Source organism: Tupaia chinensis, unplaced genomic scaffold (genome assembly GCF_000334495.1).
Source record: "Tupaia chinensis unplaced genomic scaffold, TupChi_1.0 Scaffold000066_1, whole genome shotgun sequence".
NCBI lineage: Eukaryota > Metazoa > Chordata > Mammalia > Scandentia > Tupaiidae > Tupaia > Tupaia belangeri.
In genome coordinates, this window is record NW_006159525.1 from 7,073,751 (window position 1) to 7,097,682 (window position 23,932).

At 44.1% G+C, this 23,932-nt stretch overlaps 1 protein-coding gene across 1 annotated transcript in view; it reads right to left on the minus strand.

Moving 5' to 3' along the window:
- The window catches only part of LOC102473203 (nuclear body protein SP140), a 48,332-nt gene that overhangs the window by 4,463 nt on the left and 19,937 nt on the right, over positions 1 to 23,932 (minus strand). Inside the window, exons 2-9 of the mRNA XM_027766639.1 lie at positions 18,363 to 18,510; positions 16,660 to 16,825; positions 14,235 to 14,318; positions 11,576 to 11,656; positions 9,959 to 10,027; positions 5,720 to 5,791; positions 3,870 to 4,043; positions 3,530 to 3,610 (exon numbers count right to left, since the gene is read on the minus strand). Coding sequence (XP_027622440.1) covers positions 3,530 to 3,610; positions 3,870 to 4,043; positions 5,720 to 5,791; positions 9,959 to 10,027; positions 11,576 to 11,656; positions 14,235 to 14,318; positions 16,660 to 16,825; positions 18,363 to 18,510 — 875 coding nt within the window. The remainder of the gene's footprint in view (positions 1 to 3,529; positions 3,611 to 3,869; positions 4,044 to 5,719; positions 5,792 to 9,958; positions 10,028 to 11,575; positions 11,657 to 14,234; positions 14,319 to 16,659; positions 16,826 to 18,362; positions 18,511 to 23,932) is intronic.

Sequence of the window (23,932 nt, forward strand, 5' to 3'; positions counted from 1 at the left end):
GATGAGAGATCTGCTGTTAGCCTGATGGGATGTCCTTTGTAGGTAACTTGATGTTTTTCTCTTGCTAATCTTAGTATCTTGTCTTTGTCTGTGGTTTTGGTCAACCTGGCTATAATGTGTCTTGGAGAAGATCTTCTTGGGTTGATTCTATTTGGGGTCCTTTGTATTTCTTGTGACTGGTTCTTTGAATGCCTCTCTAGGTTTGGAAAGTTTTCTTGCAGGATTTCATGGAATAGATTATCAATGCCCTTTTGGGTCTCTTCACCTTCTGGAATGCCAATTATCCAGATATTTGGATGTTTGATGGTATCCAGTATTTCTCGCATATTATTCTCAAATTTTTGGACCATTTTCTCAGTCTTCGTGGTGGATTTTTCTAGGCCAGCCACTTTCTCTTCTACATCTGAGATTCTATTTTCTGAATGATCTAGTCTGCTTTTAATACTTTCAAGGGAGATTTTGACTTCTTGTATTATAGACTTCATCTCTAGCAGTTTCATTTGAGTCTTTTGTAAAGTGTATAATTCCTCTTTTAGATCTTGCAAGAATTTCCTCATCTCCTGGAACTCGTCAACTTCTTTCTCCTTTCTCTTTAGCAGTTCATTGTCTCTCTTCTCTTCCATCTCTGTTAGCTTTGACATTATGAATGCTCTAAATTCCTTATCAGACATTTCCATGATTTTCATCGAACTGCTTGTGGATGAAGAAGAGTTACTCTTTTCCCTTGGAGGAGAGGTATTTTCTCGTTTCCCCATATTTCTCATGATCCGGCGGTGATTTCTTGTCATCTGATGGATGGTGTGTTTCTTTCAAATTCTTGAAGTTCTGCCGCTAGCTCGTTTGTTGGAGGCTGAATTATCCGTAGAAAATCAAAATCTTCATTCCCTGAAAAATCTAGTTCGCTAGAGCCATGTGGAACCTTCTTCTCCTGGCGTGAGTTTTAAGCCACTGGGTTTGGGACGTGAACCGCTGTCGACTACATGGGAATCCAGCGACATAGCCATTACGCTAACTGGTGGTCACTCATAAACACTCTTGCTTGTGCAAATCTGAGTTCCTGAATGACTATTCAGAGTCATGTTTCCCATAACTCTGAACAAGAGCAGCAGTTTCCTATTGTATAGAGACTGTGTCCCATAAGCACAGTGCCTCCACCCAGCAGATGACTTGCTTAGCAAGCAATAAATCAGTTTTTAGCCTTTGATATGAAATGGTGGCTTCTTCCTTTAAAAAAGATGAATTTCCGAGCCAGCAGGTAGGATGGTCATTAAGGTGCTGGACTCCCACATGGCTGACAGCAGTTTGAGTCCTGGACCTGGTGGCTTGCTTTCTCACATTCTCTTTTTCTCTCTCTGGTGAGCACATGTGCCTCATAGCAAACTTAAAAATCATCATCATCATCATAAATAAAATAAATAATTTTTAAAAATTAATTTCTCAGGTCAGCAGTTGGTATGGAGGTTAAGGCACTGGATACCACATGGCTGACTCCACAGTTTGAGTCCTGGACCCAGCAGCTTGAGAACACACAGGGCGAGTGTATGCACATGCCCAAAATCCCAAGAAGAGCCTGGAAAAGGGACTGCGGTTTGGCCATCACCTGGAATGGGGGGGGGGTGCTTCTCACTTTCCCTGTCTCTCTGGCACATGCCCTACAGCAAGAGAGAGAGAGAGAGAAAATGTCTTACCAAGATCACCTTGAAGACACTTTCTTGGGGGTGTCTTATGAGATCCCTGGGCCAGCAGGTGGGAATATCAGACCTCTTGTGCCCAACTCAGATCCTCTTCCCAAACCACTGACAACTGAATCTGAGTTCTTATTTCTGAATTTATCTTATTGTTTAAAGAAAGGTATCCAATTAGAGCTACAGTAATTCATCATTTTGGTTTGGAGGTACAGCATTTAGCAAAATGTTTTTGCCATTAATGTATTTATCTTTCCACCACTTCATTTACTCTCATTTTTCCTTTATTTTATTTTATTTTATTTTATTTTATTTTATAGATTTTGTCATATGGCACATGCGCACACGGGAAGAGAGACAAGACAGTGGAGCAGGAAAGTGAGAAATCACCCCCCAGGGTGGATGGCCTAACATCTTTGCACAATTTGCCTTCCAGTTAATGGACCCACATCCATTCATTTTGGGACCTGGCTTGGACTGGAGATTCAGCCTACGTCGGCTTCCATCTGTTCATTTGCATCCTTTCTCCAGTAATTTAGTAATGTAGTAAAGCAGTTTCCTCCAGCTAGCAGCAGAAGAGGAAGTCAGAGTTTCAAAGTGTGAGGATTCCAAAAATATTTACTGGCCTGAAGATGTAGGGGCCACGTATCAAGGATGATAAGCAGCTTCTAGGAGCTGAGAGACCCTGACTAACAACCAGCAACAAAATCATAAGCTTAGCTCTACAACCACAAGGAACTGGATTCTCTCAATAACCTGGGTAAGTGTGATTACGTGACCTTCCATGTTCTTCAGATAATCGATCAGCCTGGCTGACATCTTTATTTCAGTCTCATGAGACTTCAAGCACAGAACTGAATAGAACCTGCCCAGACTTCTGAGTGGCCCAACTTTTGGAGTAAACCACTACATTTGTGATCATTTGGTCTGTATCAATAAAAAAATAATGCATCCTCCCCCAAGTCTTAAATAAGGCTGAGGGGATGTGAAGTTTATCCTCTCTGATGCGATACATACGTCATCTCTCACACTATAGATCTAAGTACTTCTTCATCTACTCATTGAGTTGGCCAAAAAAAGCGAACAAACAAAAGATGCAAACCGCTGAGGAAAAACTTTAATTTTGTAAAACAAAACAAAACAAAGCAGGCTGTTTTCTTAGCCATGATCTATGGCTGAAGAAAGGATGAAGAAAAACCAAAATTATCCAAAAGTCATGACTAAAAGACAAACAAGAGGATTCCTAAGATTAACTGGATCTTAAAGACAATGGAAAGTTGAAATCTCTTCTTAAATATCACTGTAGTCCATATATTTTACTATATAAAACATCTTGGAGCCATTCTCATGGGACACAGAAATTGAAAATTAAAAAATTAAAATTAAAAAATAAATAAACAGGAAATTAAAATCATCTTCATGATATTAAGCTATTCCTTTAACCAAAACCTGTACTGGATCTCCCATATTACCGTCATTCTTTTATTTGTTGTTTTTGTTTTCGTTTTTGCCATAGGGCTTGTGCATTCACTAGAGAGAGACAGAGAGATGAAAATAAGAAGTAACCCCCCAGGGGGGACTGCCACACCACAATCCCTTCTCCTCTACTCTCCTCCTGGGATGTTGGGCACGTACACACATGTGCCTGGCATGATTCTCAAGGCACCAGTTCCAGAACTCAAACTGTGGTCGGCCATGTGGGGTCTTAGACATCCTGTTGTCTTCTGGCCCAATTTATTCATTTCTATGCAAAAAAAAAAAAAAGCCACCAGGCCGGCAGGAAGCACCTCTGTGTTTAGCCACTTGATACCCCAAACCCAGAGCTGGGACCTCCCTTTCCTTACCAGGTTCAAGTATTAGCTGGGAGCTTGAAGCTTGCTGGGATTCTTCTGTTTGGCTAATTTCCAAACAGTCATTTCTGTCTTCTGCAGAAAGAAACAAAAACTCTCAGAGGTCTCAGTACATAATTCAGGGGGCAAACATGACAGAAATAAGAACCTATAAGACCATCGGAAAGATATGGAACACTTAGTATCTCCTAGACAGGAACCTCCCCTCCCACAGGGCCCTGACCGAGGTTAGCATGACTTCAGCCACTGAGCACTGGAGGCTGGAGCGCCTGGGGGATGTGAGATGTGGGATGTGTTCGGGGCTCTCCCTCCCTTTCCGCCCACCTACACCTACCACTTCTTTCTGCCTGCCGCCGAGCCTTCCTTCCATCTCTCCCCTTGGGCTCTGTCCCTGGCGTTCCCCGGTGCTTCTCGGTGCCTTCTCTTTCGATCTCCTTCTCTCCCTCTTTCCTTGTCTCTAGCATTCCCATTTTTCCTTTGGTCTTTGGTTCTGGACATCTTTCAATACCTAGGGGTCAGGAAATCCAACCCAGAGATAATAGAATTTACACAGGATAGAACCACATTAGACATGAGACAGGGAGTTAATAACAATTCTGAATTTGTGCTAAATGTGTGACAATCCTGAACGTGCTTTCAAGAGACAGACATGAGAGATCCGAGCATTGCACACACTGAAAAGTTGTATCAACGGGAAAGTAATAGCATGTGAGGAAATGATTGTCTAGCCAGACAGGCAAGTGCCCCACGGCAGAGGGCCTTAGAATCCCCAGGGGGAAAAAAACAAGGTACTTCATCTTTAGAGCAATCAAATGGCTGGGTTTTAGTGAGAAGAGAATGCTGTTTGATTTGTATTTATCATTTTTTAAATGTTTGTTTATTTCTTCAGGGGAGGGGGAATCCCCAACAGGGTCTTCATGCTGCAATCCATCTCTAGCCTCAGCCTGCCCTTATCATGAGCACACATACCGCACCCAGCGTGCACAAGGAGGCCCAGGTGTGAGCCGAGAACCTTCCACGCAGGTCCAGCTGTATGGCCACCACACCACCTGCTGGCCCCTGATCTGCATTTTTAGAAAGGTAACCTGTGGGATGGGAGTCAGAATGGAGGAAGAATGAAGATAAAGTCTTATTCTTGTCCAAGTAAACAGTAACAGAGATCTGGTTTATAGTTTTGCCTTGGCCAAGTACAGAAAGGTGGGAGATATTCTGAAGGAAAAATCAACAGAACTTGTGATCCATGGAGTGTGTGGTTGAAAGAGAGGAAGGGGTGATAGATAAATCCTAAGCTTTTGGCTCAAGAAAATGAGATGAAAGTGGTCCCATTACTGAGACAAGTCAGTTTCTAGTTCCAGGGAAAAAGATGTTGGCTTCAATTTTGGAAGTGCATACTTTGACACTCCTAAAATGGTCCTTGGATAAATGCTTCCAGGCATTTGGGTAAATTACCTTAGAAAAATGGCTTGGGGCCAGCAGATGGCATAATGGTTATGTCGCTGGACTCCCACATGGCCAATCACAGTTTGAATCCCAGACCCAGTGGCTTGAAACTCACACCAGGCTTGTGTGCGTGCGTGCCCAAGATCTCAGGGGGGGAGAATGGAAGAGAGGATTGTGGCATGGCCATGCCCCTGGGGGGTGATTTCTCACTTTCCATCTCACTCTGTCTTTCTCTCTCTCTCTGCCAAGCACACATGTCCTAAGACAAAAACCTCTAAAAAAAAAAGAAAACTGGCTTAGTCATAGACACACATCTGAGCATCCTTAGGGATTGCAAGCCTTCAACTATTCACGAAACTTAGGTTCATGCTCCTGGTGACTCCAGAAGTGGGCAGGACGTACTATCCCGTGCCTCAACTGCCATAACGCTGATATTTGAGGTTTCCTGTGCGTTCAGCACAATCACTCAGGCATTTCTTCTTTGGTGCCCCAGTCTACCTTACACATATTTTGCCTCTGTTCTTCACACAGGTATAATACCCTTTCCACCTTTAGCCTCTGTCTCTCATAGCTTTGGAAAAAAATAGAATGGAACATGGACATGATTCCACCTGTATGTTTGTGTGACTATGAAGAAAAGCACAGGATGAGAGAAAGGAGAGCCTTTCCTTTTCCACCCTGACTAGAAAACAATGATTCATGGAGGTAGTTGGAAACTTAAAGCCCAGGTACCTCGTCCCTCACCTGAGAGTAGCCTGAGCACCCCTGCTGGCTCCCCTCCGTTAGTCACTTGTGGAGTTTGGGGATCACAGATCTCTGCGGAGAAATAAGGAAAGGATGGGCCATAGAAGGTGATCTGGAAACAGACCCGTGCACGCTCACGCCATCCACGATGGGAAAACGTGTTCGCGCAAAAGCTGAGAACCACAGTCTTCTCGCACCGTTATCCCAACCGTGGCACCTCCGTCTTCCTCCTGCTCAGGGAGAACCCACGGTTCTGCCTCCACACGGCGCTGCTTCCTAGCCGTGCCAATGTTTGACTGTCTGGGCATTTCTTTTTCTATGTCCTCCTGTGTCTCTCTTTCTTTTTCCAAAATAATTATTTATTTATTTTTACTTATTTATTCATTCATTTGAATCTGACCAGAGAATGATACAGAGAGAGAAGGGAAGTGGGAAAGCAAGCCCCCAGGTCCGAGACTTGGACCACCATCGGCCAAGTGGGAGTCCAACACTTCAACCGCCACATCAGCTCCTGTGGGAGTCCAGCACTTCAACCGCCACATCAGCTGCCGCCCCCATCCTGTCATTCCTATGTATTTTTTCTTGTTCATTACAGTGAGACTGTATCCCTTTTCTGTTACCTTTTTACCTCTTTTAGTCTAGATCTCTCCTATCCCAAAGGACAAGCTCTATTCCTAAGCTCCCTGTCTCACCACGCTTTCTCACTAAGTACTTTCTCTTTTCTTTTCTTTTTTCTTTTCTTTTCTTTTCTTTTCTTTTCTTTTGAATGATCGTGAGTACATGAGCACAAGAGGAGAAAGAGAGAGGTACCCCAACAGCGTTTCATCGGACTGTGATCTCCTTTCCCCAGCCCTCCAGCTCTGCAGGATCCTGGGCACCCAAGTGCAAGCCCAGTTTGTCTTCAGGATGATGTGGGGATCCAAACCCTCAGGAGGCTACGTGGCCTCCAGCACTGCAGTCCAGGCTGCTATGAACTGCACCACCAGCCTGGGCCCCACCAAGTCCTACCTTGGCTCTGTCCACCATTCCAGAGACTGTAGAACTTCTCAGGCTGCTTCTTTCTGTTCATATCCAACAACCCCACGTTGACACCCACCTGGCCCCACACATCCACTGCCCAGTGACACACCCAGGACACACACAACCGTCACCCAGTCACACACCGAGGACACTGGTGCCACCCTTTCTTTCTACTTTGCCCTGACGAAAATAACCTGCATGCGTTTCTGTGCTTTATCTTCCTATCTGTAAAACAGAGGTTAGAACAGTTTGCATGTGTGTGTTCGGGCTTTGGGAGGGCAAAAGGAGCTCTTGAAATAATCCAGTGGGTGATTGCATTCATGGATTATTATCTGATGGAGACTGAAGACTTGTCCCCCTCGTCTGCCTGCCTCGTTCTTGTTCTTGCTTTTACCCTTTCCACACATCTCCGCCCCTCCTGCTTCTGCCTCTGGATCCTGCAGCTACATCCTTGGTAAACCTTTGTCTTGATTTGTTTCTTTTCCATCTTCCCTTTCTCTCTCTTGCCACCCTGGTGCTGTGATTTATGTTCTACCCTCACTTTTTAGTCCCCGTGTTTTCTAGACTTAGGCAGGATTAGAGATCAGCAAGAGCATCTCTGAGATCATAAGCCGTTTGGGCGTGATTTCACCAGAGTAGTGAGCAGGGTGAGGAGTGCAGTAGGCCAAGAAGACTGTCCCAAGCACAGAGCTAAGCGTGTGCAAAGGCTCAGAGGAGAGAGGAACCGGAACATTTAAATCACTGAAATACTTGAACACAAACTTTGAAGTGGCATCAGGAGAGGCAGGCATGAAGCTGGAGCCCCAGGGAGGAGGATGAATTTAAGCTTTAGGGCAACGAGAAGTTACTTATTTAAAGTGAGACATAAGGTAAGTCAACTTGCACTTTTCAGAGTCGAGTAGGCCAAGAAGACTGTTCCAAGCACAGAGCTAAGCATGTGCGAAGGCTCAGAGGAGAGAGAAACCAGAACATTTAAATCACTGAAATACTTGAACACAAACTTTGAAGTGGCATCAGGAGAGGCAGACATGAAGCTGGAGCCCCAGGGAGGAAAATGAATTTAAGCTTTAGGGCAACAAGAAGTTACTGATTTAAAGTGAAAAATAAGGTAAGTCAACTTGCACTTTTCAGAGTCAAGTAATTGAGCTGGAGACGATGGATGTGAAGGGAGTAAGATGGTGGGGGACATATGAGACTGCGGGTTTTTGTGCTCATCCAAAATAGGAGAGAGAAACCTGGGGAAAATCAGATTTTGTGTGAGGGCAGAAAGAAATGGATAGTGGGAGATAAGGTTAAAAGTAGAATTGACCAAACTGGATTATTGACGTGGGATTACGTTGAGGGGGGGTGAATGAGTCATTAACAATTTCTAGGTTTGAGGGCCAGCAGGTGGCATGGTGGTTAAAGCACAGGACTTGCACATGGCCGACAGCAGTTCAAGTCCCAGATCTGGAGGCTTGCTTTCTCACTTTCATTTCTCTGTCTCTCTCTGGTAAGTGCATGTGACTTCTAGCAAATTAAAATAATAATAATAATAAAAACAAATTAATAAAATTAATAAAATAATTCTTAAAAAAAAAAAAAAACATACAATTCCTAGGTTCCAGCTTCAAGAATGGAGCAATAGTGTCCCATACTTTTATACAAAAGATACGTAACCCAGGAGGGGCGGAAGATCTGGTGTCAGAAAATAGCATGTGCAATTGAGAAAGTGTCTGATATCGAGGTTCTTGAAGTGTCTGATATCGAGATTCTGGAGATGTCTTTCAGAGATCTGCGTGAACATGTTTAGTCACTCATGAGTGAGTTTTAGACGATGAATCTGGAAATATGTGCTTCGGAACCCTTATGTTATACATGAGAGTAGTTAGAAACACCTGGGGCAGGCTGCCACTTTGATAGTTGGGGACACTAAACTCAGTGCTGACATGGTCCACCCTGTGTCACAGTCGCTTCCGCCCTGGACTCTTCCTTAAGTCTCCATAGCGTCCCGAACTTCTCTCTGGCAGTTTGACTCTGCACTGTGCTTTTGCGCATTCTCCTTTATATTTGTCTCTGTGTATAACTTTCCTGCCTCTTCACTGTCTTTGTCATTTAGCATTTTCCTTCTCCCTGCTTCTCTCTTAGTATCTTCTTTTCTACCTTTTAACTCCGTGCCTTGCTCAGTTATGAAGCTTACCTCTTTCCTTGCCTCTCTCTGTTCACCTGAGTTGACTTCCTGTCCCTAATCATTCAGTATAAAATTTAAATTTTAATCTTTCTGTGTATTGCCTCTTCTTTTTCTTATATCATCAAAAGTCTCAACTTTTGCCCTTGGAAAGACAAGAGCAGAGACCCTTCTCCTTGCCAGATGCATTTCCAAAGTCTTTAATGCAATTTTTCTTCATCGCAATATTCTCATTACGTCCATACTCCTGGAACAATCTCAGGAAAAACGGGTTGAAAATGATCTCCCCTCCCTGATAATACATCCCAATCTGGTCATATTTGGATCCATCTCTATTTAGGTAAAACTGGCAATCACTCAGGTCTCTACTTAATGACCCTATCTGTAGTTCCTCGTCTATGTTCTGTGTATAAGAAAACCACAGTCTGAGCCCGTCTTTCTTTTGTTTGCTGGTGTCTCCTGAGGAAAGTAGCCAAAAGTTGGGCATAGTAGGTCAGTGCAGGGGTGGATGGATGAAAGGATGGATGGACGGATGGGTGGATGGATGGATTACTAGGTGGGTGGGTGTATGGATGGATGGACGGATGGGTGGATGGAGGGATTACTAGGTGGGTGGGTGGGTGGATGGATGGATGGATGGATGGATAGATGGGTGGATGGATGGTCTACTAGGTGAGTGGGTGAGTGGATGGATGGATGGACAGATGGGTGGATGAATGGATTACTAGGTGGGTGGATGGATGGATGGGTGGACAGATGGGTGGATGGGTGGATTACTAGGTGTGTGGGTGGATGGATGGATGGGTGGGTGGATGGATGGATGGGTGGATGGATGGATGGATGGGTGAATGAGTGGCTTGGTGGGTGGGTAGACTAGTGAATAAATGGGTATATTTGTGGGTGGGTGAATGAATGATTGGATGAATAGACCGGTATATGGATAGATGGATGGATTGGTGGATAGAGGAGCAGGAAAGGAAATGAAAGAATAAGTGTTTTCTCTTGACAGAAAAATAAAAGTTTTAATTATATGTCTATTTAATTTGAATTACCTTCTGTATCACAATATAGCAAGGTGAATATTTCTTCTTCATCTGTTTGTAGAATAACTTCCCCAGACTCTGAGGAGACAAACAGGAACATGAAAGGCAAGTGACAGTGTCTTTGACACATATCTGGATGTGATCATGCTAATCTCTGATGTTCAGAAGATAGAATGCTCCCTGGGAATCAAGGTACGCTTGCACAAAACAAGCTTTGCTCCAACTCTTTAGCAACTTGTTAGACCCCTTCCTTCTCTTTCTCCTGACTTCTCTTTTTTCGGTCTTTAACTCTGTCTTCACACATTGCTGTACCTGAACTATGAAGCTATTTGTGGATCTCTTTGACTTGATGGCCTCTTCCCGGCTTCTACCATCTCTTCACATTTGTGTCTTTCTTCCTCTGTGATGTTCTCTGGCTCTCTGTCCCATTATCCCCATGTTTATTACTTTAACTCACTTCTACTTTGTCTTTCCTATATACAGTATTTAATTATTCCTATGCTTGTGCAGGGGGCAAGTTTAAAATTACTTCTCTCTTCTCAAACTCCATCATGGTAAGTTCTCACTTTCTCTCTCTGTCTCTGTCTCTCTCTCTCTCTGTTGAGTGAATGTGCCCTATAGCAAATTTTAATAATAATAAAAACAAATAAAATTAAATAGGAAAAAAATTAAATAGGGACCAACAGTGATGTAATGGCTATGTGGCTGGACTCCCATGTAGTCGACCACGGTTCGAGTCCCAGACCAGGTGGCTTAACTCACGCCAGTCACATGTGTGTGAATGCCCAAGATCCCAAGAGGAGAATGGAGGAGAAGAGATTGCAGCGTGACCATCCCCACTTTCTGTCTCTTTGTCTCCCTTTGTTTTGTTTTGTTTTGGATAGGTTTTTGCTATAGGGCACATGCGCTCGCCAGAAAGACAGAGAGAGATAGAGAGACAGAAAGCGAGAAATCACCCCCCAGGGGGGGATGGCCATGCCACGATCCCTTCTCCTCCATTCTCATCTCGGGATCTTGGGCAGGCATGCACATGAATCCGGTGTGAGTTTAAGCCACTGAGTCCAGGACTTGAACTGCAGTTGACTACATGAGAGTCCAGCGACATAGCCATTACACCAACTGCTGGTCCCTCTCTCTCTCTTTCTGGCGAGCACATGCGCCCTATAACAAAAACCTTTCCAAAATAATTAGTTAATTAATTAATTAAAATAAATAAATGATTCTTTAGTAAATTAATTAATTAAAATAAATAAATGATTCTTTATAAAAAAAAAAAAAACTTCAGAGTAGTTGATCAAAAAGACCATGTTTCTTCTTTTAAGACTTTAAGGAACAAAATAAAATATTAACAAACAAAATGATACTTATGTAGTATTCTCCAGGGAAGAATAAAGGATGGGTAGGTATACATTTAAGTCTTCAGTATTAATAGGCATAAGACATCCTCTTTCTCTAGCATATTTCTACTAGGATATGCTTGGGAACACTTACATGAGTCATGAGATTCAGGACAAACGGAATGTTTTGACTGTTACACTCAGAGTAAAAGACATCAGGAAATACCAGATCTGAATTTGAACTTTTGACATCCTGCAGGCCAGGAAGAGAAATCCTCTCCTTCCTTACCTGAACCACTTCTTGGTGGAGAGCTCAAGGCTTCCTGAGGAACTTCTACATCACACGTTTCATGACAGACATTGCTGTCCTCTGCAGAAAGGAATGAAATCCCTCTAAGGTCTTGGTTTATGACAAAGGAGACATCACAACAGAAAGAACATAAGTAATGAAAAAACCTGGAAACCCTAAGAAACAGAAACAACCTGACCTGAAGGTTAACTTTGAAATGCTTTAGTCGCTTTCACCAGAAAGAGAAGCACCAATAAATACTAGCAGAAAGAAACAGAGACAGAGATGGATAAAACACACAGAACCCAGTGGGAGTAAATGAATGAGCAAGTGAGAAGGAAAATGAGGTATAAGAAAAGGAATATTCTTGGGACCAGCAGTTAGTGTAATGGCTATGTCGCTGGACTGGGAATAATTCACCCATCGAGGGAAAATATTCCTTTTCTTTCTTTCTTTCTTTCTTTCTTCCTTTTTTCTTTTTTGGAGAGGTTTTTGCTATAGGGCGTGTGTGCTTGCCAGAAAGACAGACAGAGACAGAGAGACAGAAAGTGAGAAATCAGCCCCCAGGGAGGATGGCCATGCCGCAATCCCTTCTCCTTTCTCCTCTTGGGATCTTGGGCATGCACGCACACACGCCCGGCGTGAGTTTAAGCCACTGGGTCTGGGACTTGAACCACAGTTGACTACATGGGAGTCCATTAAAATTATTTGGGGGGGGGGGGGAAGGATTATTCTACTTTCAGGATTCAACTGATGAGGCTGGAGAAATAGGCAGGAGCCTTATTGTGGCTGGCTTGGATGTCTATCAGACCCCTGGATAAGAATCTTTAGGTACATGATAAACTTAGCCTGAATATAATTTAGGATGGAGATTTGTCCTTGGGAATCACTGAGTCGCCTGTTGCAATTCTATTTCTTTGTATGTGCCACTCTGATAACTGTGGGCATTTTAATCTGAAAACTGTCAACTACTGAAGCCAACTCACATGCCAAATGTTGCTTATATACAGTGCTCTTACCTCAAGCCTCCACTGTCCCAATCTGTTTCTCTCTCCTTTTTACTCTCAATTGATTTTTTTTTTAATTTTTTAATTTTTTACAGGGCATGTTCACTCACATGAGACAGTGAAAGAAAGTGAGTAATCACTCCCCCCGCCACTGGCAGGGGGATGACCATGCCATTATCCGTTCTCCTCCATCCTCCTCTCCAGATTTTGGACGTGCATGCACATGTGCCCAGTGTGGTCGGCAAGCTGCCAGATTCAGTACTCAATCCGTGATGCTGGCGCTGTGGGATCCAGTGCCTTAGCCACCGCCATGATGCTGGCGCTGTGGGATCGAGTGCCTTAGCCACCGCACCCCCTGCGGGCCCTACGCCTTTTTCTGAACCACTTTTCTACACAGTTGCTCTATACCTTGCCCCAGCTTTCCCCATTCCTTGGTGTTTATTTTCCTCTCGTTTTTCTCTTCCCATATTCTTTTCTCTCCATTTTCATCTCTGCTTCTTGACAGATTTTTCAGTTTAACTCCTCTCTGCTCTATGCTATGCTCACTTTTTATCTGTTTCTCCCACTTCTGTTTGTCAGCTTTTGCCTCTGTAATTTCATCCTCAGATTCCCCACCCTCACCATCTCCAAAATTCCCCTCTGGGGCTCTGACTCGGTCCAGGGACCTCCAGCTGGCCAGCTCTGTAATGAAGATCTCCCACATGAACCTGACATGGCATATTATTTCACTATAAAGTTCCTCTTTAAGGAAAAAAAAAAAAAAAAAAACAAAAAAAAAAAAATTTATTTATTTATTTATTCTATGCTATGCTCACTTTTTATCTGTTTCTCCCACTTCTGTTTGTCAGCTTTTGCCTCTGTAATTTCATCCTCAGATTCCCCACCCTCACCATCTCCAAAATTCCCCTCTGGGGCTCTGACTCGGTCCAGGGACCTCCAGCTGGCCAGCTCTGTAATGAAGATCTCCCACATGAACCTGACATGGCATATTATTTCACTATAAAGTTCCTCTTTAAGGAAAAAAAAAAAAAAAAAAACAAGAAAAAATAAATTTATTTATTTATTTATTTATTCATTTATTTATTTATTTTATTGCCAGATGGTACATGGGAGAGAGAAAAAGCACTCCCCAGTGGGCTGCGGTCACGCTGCAATCCTCTTTCCTCCGTTCCTTCTTTTCACCAGGATTCTGGGCACACATGCATGTGCACCAGGCGTGTTTTCCAAACTGCTGAAGTGGGAACTCAAACATGGTATCTGGTTCCCTTAACCATATTACGGAGCGTCTCTCTGAGCTTCTCTTCATCGTCCTATGGAATTAATTGAAAACAATCCCCCATGCCAACATGGGAGGGTTTACGTTTCTTCAGAAAACCCGATCCGTGCATATAATTTGTCATGCATTTCCCTCTCTCTACTTTATCATTCTCTCTGTTTATATTCTCCATCAGCGGAGACTCCATCTATTCAGAAGCTCGCAACTCCTTTCTCATTGTCTTTCTCAAACCTGCTGGCAGGGAAGGGCAGGCACGAGGGGTTGATGGGAGAGGGGTATAAAAGACTAAGAAAGGAGACACAACACAGACTTTGCCTGTGTGAAGATGAGAAAACAAAGACTTCATAAAGGAACCGGTAAGTTCAATGATAGTTACCTTGTCCACCAAATTGTGAGCTGGCTCTCTCTTTGACTGGCCCTTTTTGATTATTTGTTTGGCGAGATAACTGTCCTTGGGACACTGAAAAGAACAGGATGAAAATAACCAAACTCAGTCACCACAGGAGAGACCTCAGTGTGCTCCAGCTGAACTCTATGTTCAAGCTCCAGGTTCCCTATTTAAGACCAAGAGAGCCATGCCCCCCTCTTTTTCAATAAGAAACACATATCTGAAGTGTAAATCACTGTGATGTCAACATGGCAGTTAAGATTTGGAACATTTTCACCACCCCAGAAAATTCTCTTGTGCTTAATCCAGCATTTCTGATTTCATGACCACTGGTAAGCCTTCATTTCTGGTACTGTACTCGTCTCCCTGGGAGTTATATGTGATCCCATGGCATGTGCTCTTGTGACGATCCTCTCTTGCTCACCATGATGTGTTTGAAAGTCACCCATGTTGCTGCACACATCAGTGCAGAGGGCAAGAGAGGGGGAAGGGAGATCTTTGCTTAATCTTATCAGGGAAGATGATCTGGTTACAAAGAACAGAGCAGTGAAGAGCAAATAACATTTCCCCAGGTGGGGCGGGAGGGGTCAAGCGCAAACTACCTCTGAAAGGCAGGAAGTGACTCTGACCTCAGAGGCCCAGAGCCAGTGCTACCGCAGCTATGGACCAGGGGCAGCAACGAGAAGTGCGGGAAATCAACCAAGGACACGGATGGCCTCTGAGCTACATTTCAAGGTGACCCAGAAAACAGGTAGAGACGCAAGACTCACATAAAGTACCCAGGAAATACAGAAAGATGCCACTCGAAGCGCTGGCAAGGCAGCATGCCTCTTGGAGGCGATCCCCACGGGAGCAGGGGTAAGAGGAGTGGGCAGGGCTGAAGGTCCAGAGGGCCTGTAGGAGCAGCCCATGCTTCTTCTCCTCCCATCCCAGGACACGCTGACCTCAAGTCAGGCAGAATCTGGAGGAGGACGTGGGACGAGCAGTGTGACTCAGGTCTAGAGAGCATAAGGAGAGCGTCTCGCTGAGGAGTGGGGGTCCTCTCCACACACAGTAAGTGAAGATGAGGACCTGGCAGCAGGACGACGTGGCGTGTTCTAAACCATAGTCTAGCTTTGGACTTCTACTCTGCAACTCACGTGGGTCATAGTCTGGGAGGTGAGAGCATCTTCCCTGAGGACAGGTGAGCTAGAGGTTCTGGGCAGTCTCCCCACTCTCCAGGAAAATGCCTACACATGTGGTTTCTTTATATTCTCTAGACCACACAGCTTTCCCCATGTCCTCCTCCAAATTCGCCTGACATGAAATCCTGGGATGAGAGAAACATTGGTTGCTCCTACAGGCCCTCTGTACCTCCGCCCTCATTCACACGGCTCACCTCGACTCACCTCCCTCTCCCATAGGAATTGCTTCCAGGAGGTATGCTCCCTAGCTGGGCTGGAGGCACTGGGTGGGGAAGGACAGCACAGTCCCTGGGTGGGCAGTGGACATGTGACGTGTGGGCAGTGAAGGTAACACCATTCCCTTCATACCCACAGCTCAGAGACATCCTGATAGCAAATATAAAATTGACTTGAAATTTGTGCCCAGGTACTTGACTTTCTTTATTCCTTTCTCTAGATTGGATACGGGATAGTATAGAAATTAGATTGTTCTTCTGTTTACCAGGATAATGGTTTTCCCAGATCAATACATCTCTCCTTTCATGTTGACTTCTTTTACTTTTTCCCTGCTTAAAAATCCCTTAGTACTTATTTCCATAAAAAAAAAAAAAAAAAAAAAACAGAGTTCAAATTGCTTAGCACAAGGTGTCAGGCCTTCTAAACTTTCTCCTCCAGAATCAGCTTCCAAATCCTACCTCCCACCTTCATGGTTGAACCCCGGCGTTCAGAAAGCCCACCTTCTCTCTCACTCTGTAGTTTTCACATGCTGCTCCCCACCTCCCACCCCTCACCCCCCACCCCCCACCATGGGTGGCCTATGTTCAGCTTCCCCTATAGCCTTCCCACTCTTCCTCTGGAGAAGTACATTGAACCAGGACTGCACTGAATGCTAAGTTTTCTGATACAAAGGGAAGTCTTTTATCTTGGTGCATGTCTGCAAATGCCAAAGAGGGCTTTCTTCTTCCCTGTGAAAGGGCTTCCCCCTAAAAACTAAACTTAAGCCCTCTGTTTCACGGCATCAAGATCGGGTCCTGGCTGAGCCACCACCTGAAGGACCATGCTGTTAGCATCTGCCACGGCCCCTGTGTCTGCTCCGTGAGGACACGGGTCATGTGTGTTTTCTTCATCATTTTTTCCCTCTGTACCTGGCAGTGGCAGTCACTCAGTAACATATTTGTCAAATATTAATAAAGAGTGAACTGAATCAATAAATGAAATGGACTGAATCCCCCAGGTCATTGAATAGTTACCATTCAGGAAACTTTTATGAATTTCTTCTAAACCCTGGTAGCTTCTGCAGTTGGCCTTGCTGAAGAGTGTTTCCAGAAGGGACAAGCTGAAGGACTTCTCCAGTTCTCCGAGCACATCATACGCCACTCGTGGCACTGGGACCAGGCTACAAGCTTTTTCATAATGCTTAAAAATAGTGAATAAAGAATTACATAGCTATGGACTTATGGGTAATGGAACATTCAGATTAGTTCACATTGGTTTTCCTGTGAAATGCTGGGATTTTACATGTATTTGAAGGACTTCTTCAATGTCCCCCCACTATAAAAATAGACTCTGATTATGTGAATCTGATCTGACACTGAGGTACCCTATGGAGAGTAATTCTGGAGCATAAAAGTGGGTTCAAATTCAAACACTGTGTGGGCTTTTTAGAACCTGGCCAAAGTCTGAGGAGTAGCCCTAACAAAGCCATGAGAGGCTGTTCTGTTGACCAGTCAACACCCACTGCCTTTCTTACCCCAGGACTGACCTAACCTGAGGGCTCTCAGAAACCAAGTGACCATCCTCCCCTTCTGTAAATCTGGCTAAAGAGCAAAGAAAATTCACAGAGACAGAGCCAGCAGGTGATGTGGAGGTTAAGACAGAGGGATTCCCACACGACTGACTACAGTTTGAGTCTCAGACTCAAAGGGTTGAAAATCATCCCAGTGCATGTGTGTGCGTGCCCAAAATCTCAAGAGAATGGAGGAGAAGGAACTTTGGTGTGGCCTTTCCTCCTTGGGGGGAGGGGTTCTCATTTTCCCTTTCTCTGTCTCCTCTCCAGTGAGTACACACACCCTATGGCAAGAAAAATAAAAATCGAAACTAAAAATACCTGGGGGAAAAAAAAGAAAAGAGAAGAAGAAAATTCATAGGAAGAAAAGTCTTGTCCTCAGCATCCCCAGGGGTGCCACAGCTAAGCTTTGCCTGCAATCCAGCACTCCAGAATCTCTAATAAATAAGAAATGATTTGAAGAAAGAGTAGCGAGCGCCTCCTTCCAAATTTATTCTAATGTGACACAACGTCTCTGAATTTCGATAATCTCAGGCGCGTGTGTTTATAGTAGGTGGGCTTTGGGAATAGCAGTCAGCATAATGGCTATGCCGCTGGACTCCCATGTAGCCGACTGCAGTTCAAGACCTAGACCCGGTGGCTTAAACTCACACTGGGCACATGTGCGTGTGTGCCCAAGATCCCAAGAGGAGAATGGAGGAGAAGGGGTTGCGGTGTAGCCATCCCCCCAGGGGGTGATTTCTCATTTTCTATCTCTCTGTCTCTCTCTGTCTTTCTGGTGAGTGCACACGCCCTATAGCAAAAACCTCTCCAAAAATAAGTTTAAAAAAAAAAAAAAAGGAAGAGGGCTTTGTAACGAGCTGCTGCCTGACCCGAGTATTTGCTTTCATTGTAACTGGTGTCCTAATACAATACAGTCGTCCCCAAGATGCTCTGCACCCTATTCCCACTCCCTGTCCTCCACGACTTCAGCCCAGTGACGCCCACCAGCGCTGGCTACTGAAGAGAAAATGCTTTCTGGGCTGCCTGCCTCCCTGGTGCTCCCTGACTGCAGGACAGGGTGGGTCTGAACTCCCAGAAAGCCCTTCAGCCTGCTCATGGCACCCTGGGCTTGGCATAATGTCCCGTGAGGCAAGCTAACCATCATGAGCACATTCCGCCACTTACTTCAAACATCTTCTGAGAGATGAAGGAGTGGTCACGGAGGCTCATAAGGAAAGGAAATGGTGTTTTTATTACACTTGCAATCTCCACTTTATTTTCTTTGAAGTATTTGAAAATGAGGTCCTCTTGATTTTGGTCCTCCGAGGTCATCCTAAGAAACAGAGACACAATGTGTGCATAAGTAATGAAATTTCCAAGCATTTTTTGTTTTGTTTTGTTTTGCTTTTTGAGAGAGATTTTTGCTCTAGGGTGCACATACTCACTGGAGAGACAGAAAGCAAGAAGTCATCTTCTGGCAGGGATGGCCATGCCACAATCCCTTTTCCTCCATTCTCCTGTCTGAATTTTGGGAACGCACACACATACACACATGCCCAGTGGAAGTTTCAAGCCACCAGGTCCAGGACTTGAACCACAGCCGGCCATGTGGGAGTCCAACGCCCCAACCACTACGCCACCTGCTGGTCCCGCTGTCAGTTACTTTTATGTGCCAATGTGCAGTGTTCGGGATAAGATTAACTTTAAATTGGTAAGCTTTGAGGAGGGCAGAGTGCCATCCACAATGCAGGCAGCCAGCATCTGTAAGCTGAAGGCCTGAGCGGAACCAGAAGACCAGCTTCCCCAGAGAAGAGGAATTCTCCAGCAGCCTACCTGCACACTGGGCCTGCACCATGGTTCTGGTCTCCAGCCTGCTGGCCCCCACCCAGATTTCAGATTTGCCAGCCTCCATAACTGTGTGAGCCAATTCTTTATAATAAAGCTCATTAGGGGACCAGCAGTTGATATAATGGCTATGTCGCTGGACTTCCATGTGTCAACTACAGTTCGAATCCTGGACCCAGTAGCTTAAACTCATGCTGGGTACGTGGGCATGTGTGCCCAAGATCCCGAGAGGAGAATGGAGGAGAAGGGATTGCGGCGTGGCCATCCCCCTGGGGGGTGATCTCTCGCTTTCTGTCTCTCTGTCTCTCTCTGTCTTTCTGGCAAATGCACGTGCCCTTTAGCAAAAATTTCTCCCCCACAAAAAAAAGAAAAAACCAATAAAAATGAAAATTAAAAAAACAATAAATCTCGTTAGACCCCTATCCTAGCCCCTCCCCCCACACCTTATTGGTTCTTTTCCTCTGGAGAACTCTGACTAATAGATTCTCTTTTTTCTTTCTTTCTTTTTTTTTTTTTTTTTTTTTTTTTTTTGAGATTTTTGCTATAGGGAACATATACTCTCTGGAGAAACAGAGAAACAGAAAGTGAGAAATCCCCTCCTGGGGGATGGCCATGCCGCAATCCCTTCTCCTCCATTCTCCTCCTGGGATCTTGGGCACACATGCACATGCACACAGCGTGAGTTTTAAACCACTGGGTCCAGGACTCAAACTGTGGTTGGCCATGTGGGAGTCCAGCAACATAACTGCTATACCATTTGCTAGTCCCCGTACAGGTTCTTTTTTTAAGCTACAAAGAGAAAGTAAAAATCTGAAATATTACAGAGCCTATCCTGAGCTGCAAGTCTTCTTAGCTAACAAAGAAACAAATGTCAGGAGGATGGGAGGCTGGGAAGAAGAGCTACCTCTCCTGTTTGTAACTACAAAGGGACGAATGGTATTCTGTATCCAAAAATTGGTTCAAAGATTCTCTGGTAAAGTTTGAATTAAAAATAGTCCTAAGGGGTCAGTAGATGGCGTAGTGGTTACATTGCAGTTCAAGTCCTGGACCTGGTGGCTTGAAACACTGGGTGCATGTATGTGCATTCCCAAAATCCCAAGAGGAGAATGGGATTGCAGCGTGGCCATCCCTCATGGGGGACAATTTCTAGTTTTCTGTCTCTCTATCTCTCTGTCTCTCCAGCGAGTGCATGCGCCCATAGCAGAAATCTCTCTCTAGGGGGAAACCAGCAGTTAGCATAATGGCTATGTCGCTGGGCTCCCACGTAGTCGACCACGGTTCACGTCCCGGACCCGGTGGCTTAAAACTCATGCTGGGCGCGTGTGCGTGCGTGCCCAAAATCCCAAGAGGAGAATAGAGGAGAAGGGATTGCGGCGTGACCATCCCCCCTGGGGGGTGATTTCTCGCTTTCTGTCTCTCTGTCTCTCTCTGTCCGTCTGGCGAGCGCATGAGCCCTATAGCGAAAATCTCTCAAAAAAAAAAAAAAATAAAAACAATAAAATAAAATAAAACCTCTCTCTAAAAATAAATAAATAAATAAATAAATAGTCGTGGGAGGGCCAGAAGGTGGTGTGGTGGTTTAGATGCCGGATTCCACACGGTCAGCTCTGTGGTTTGAGTCCAGATCCAGTGGTTTGAAAAACACAGTGGACACATGTGCACACATGCCCAAAATGCCAAGAGGAGAATGGAGGAGAAGGGATTGCAGCATGGCCGTCCTCCCTGGGGTGTCATTTCTCACTTTGCCTGTCACTGTCTCTCTGTTTCACTCAGGTGAATGCACGCACCCTATGGCAAAAACCAACCAAGCAAATAAACAAAAATGAAAACCTAATTTCTCTATTGAATTCTTTAAAATAGAAAAACACTTTTGATTAAAGATGATTGATTGAAAACAAATGTTTTTTCCCTCTCTCACTGGAGTGTCCCCTGAAATAAGAGTAAAGAGTTAAAGTCACAGTAACAAAGAGAAGAAAATTAGATGCAACATTTAAACCAAACTCTAAAAGAGAAAAAATAGAGGCAAGCTGATCGATATCATAGATAAAAAGCGATAGGACCTGATCGTACCACAATCCTTTCCTCTATTTTCCCATCCCATCAGGATCTTGCGTACACACGCATATGTCTGGTGCTTTTTGCAAGCCAGGATTTGAACCACAGTCAACCATGTGGAACCCAGCACCTTCTGCACAGTGTTTAACCACTATGCTGTGGAGCTGGCCCAACTGAAGGATTATTTAAACGCAAAGTACAAACTATTGTCCAACACAGGACACCTAAATCCAGACCGGTGGCTGGAGCTTTCTTCTCCCTCCTACCCTCCTTCTTCCTCTTTCTTCTCCTTCACTGTTTCTCCTCCTCCTCCCCTCCCCTTCCTTCTTCTTTTTAAATTAATTGCCAGAGGGCTCATGCATTCACTGGAGAAAGAGAGAGACAAAGAAAGCACCTCCCGATGGGACATGGTCACACCACAATAGCTTTTCTTCCATTTCTCCATCCTGTCAGGTTTGGAGCAATTGTGTTTTTCAAGGCACCAGGGTCAGAACTCCAACCCCTGTCAGCTATATGGGATCCAGCTGCCAACGCATTGCATTTAACCACTGCACTGTGGAGTCAACCCTAGAGCTGCCTTCTTAATAAAAATATAAATTAGTGTGAGAATAGGACTTTATCTTCAAGCACTTGGGATTTCCCCAGGAAAGTCCAGACATTTATAAGTCCAGCTCATTAAATGACGTTTCAAGTTAGCTTTTCACTGTTTCACCCTTAAGTATGTAAAAACAACAGGCCACAGAGATTTATGGGAACCTACAACATAAAGGAATAGAATCAAGAAGAGCAAAGGGCAAAAGTTACCCGGCAGGAATAGAAATGTTGCACAGAACTGAAGAGAAATAAAATACACACACACACATACACACACAAACACACTCACACACACACACAATTGTATGGATATGAGAATACATTATGCCCAAAATGCCATCCAGAAAAGAAACAACCAGAAAATAAAAGAGGGTCTGGAAATGAATGATTGCTGAAATTAAAAAAAAAAAAATACTGAACTGAAATAATCACAAAATAAAGGTGAAAGAACATGCCAGAACACAAAGAGGTAAAAACCCAAAGGGAAAAATGAAAAGTAAATTCGAAACCCTAAATGTCTAAAATATCCACCTCTATAGATTTAGAGGCAAAAGGAAATGACTAAAAAGAAATGTATAGTTTGATCAATTATTCATGCATGAAGGACGCAGAAAATATTTCATGCATGCATCCTCTGGACTGGTCACAGATTTTCTAAGTTAAGATTGTATTTCCCTAATTTCTTAGAGTGATGGCTGTCTAGTTAGGTATGGTCTCTGTTTCTTTGCCAAAGGAGCTATCATTTTCAGATGGTAGCTGTTCATTAGCCAGACACAGAAGCCAGGGTGAAGGGCGTCTGAAGCAGAGGCTCATTGACTTACTGAAATCTGGGAATTATTTGTTCTTATGGAATAGTTTTCTCTGTTCTTGCTGATACATTGTCTGGAACAAATTATTTGATGATGCACTAAAATAACAGAGTCAAGAAATAAATACTGGTAAAGTTCTGTTATAAATGAGGTAGAGGTGCCAGCAGGTAGTGTGTTGCTTAAGGTGCTAAACTCCCACATGGCCAACTGTGGTTTGAGTACTGGACCTAGTGACTTGCTTTCTCACTTTCTCTCTCTCTCTCTCTCTCTCTCTCTCTCTGTCTTCTGGTAAGCACACGTGCCCTATGGCAAACTTTAAAAAAATAATAATAATAATAAATAATTTATAAAGAGGTAGAGGGCATCACTAAAACTACTGAAAATACTGATTTCTAAATATTATAAATTTTATTTTTAAATGAAAGCACATCTCAGAAATTATTTAGAACAATGATTCTCAAAATGTGGTCCAGGGACACCTGGGATTGTATGAGACTCTTTTGGGTGTCACTAACATCAAAACCGTAGTGAGGTTGCCTGCAGCTGCAGACCCTAACGGCCAGGACCTGTTGCTCATCCCCACCCCTACTCATCTCTGGACTTCAGGTTGGTTTCTTGGGACTTTGAGACGAACTCGCACCCCTACCCACCCTTTCTGGAGACTGGCTCAAGCTGGCAGGCAGTTCCAGACACCAGGCTGCCTGTGGCTGCAGTCCATAATGGCCAGGACCTGTCGCTCATCCTTCGCCCCTTCCCCACTTGCCTTTGGACTCGCTGAATTTCAGTGTTTTGAATAGCACGCGGTGAGATTTTTTTCTTTGCTCTTGAGATGTAGCTTATTAGGTCAGTTAGAAGCTCACCACTCCTTAGACACAGGGAGGACTTTGGGTCACCCAGGACCAGTGACAACAGTGCATGGTACGGGTGAGCATTAGGTAGGCAGACCCTAAGAGAAATCTCCAGTTTTCTAACCCCACGTTTTAACACTCAGAGATACCTTGAATAAGCTAGGGAGGAACATATAGATCACCTGATGACTAGGAATAATCACAGAGGCTCAAAAAGTATGAGCAATCAGCAAAAGGCCTCTACCCCAAGGGAAATAATCAAGCCTACATCACCCACAGTCGATACAACAGACATAGTGGACATGTCAGATAAGGAATTCAGAATATTAATAGTGACCAAACTAACTGAGATGGAAGATAAAAGAGACAATGAGTTCTAGGAGATGAGGAAGTCCTTTCATGATTTGAAAGAAGAAATAGATACCTTAAACAAAAACCAGATGAAACTTCTAGGGTCTAAGAATGTGACACAGGAAATCAAAACCTCCCTTAAAAGTATTAAAAGTAGGTTAGATCAGGCAGAAGATCGAATCTTGAATGTAGAAGACAAAACGTCTGACCTAGAAAAAAGTATCAAGAAGATTGAGAAAACAACCAAGAAAAA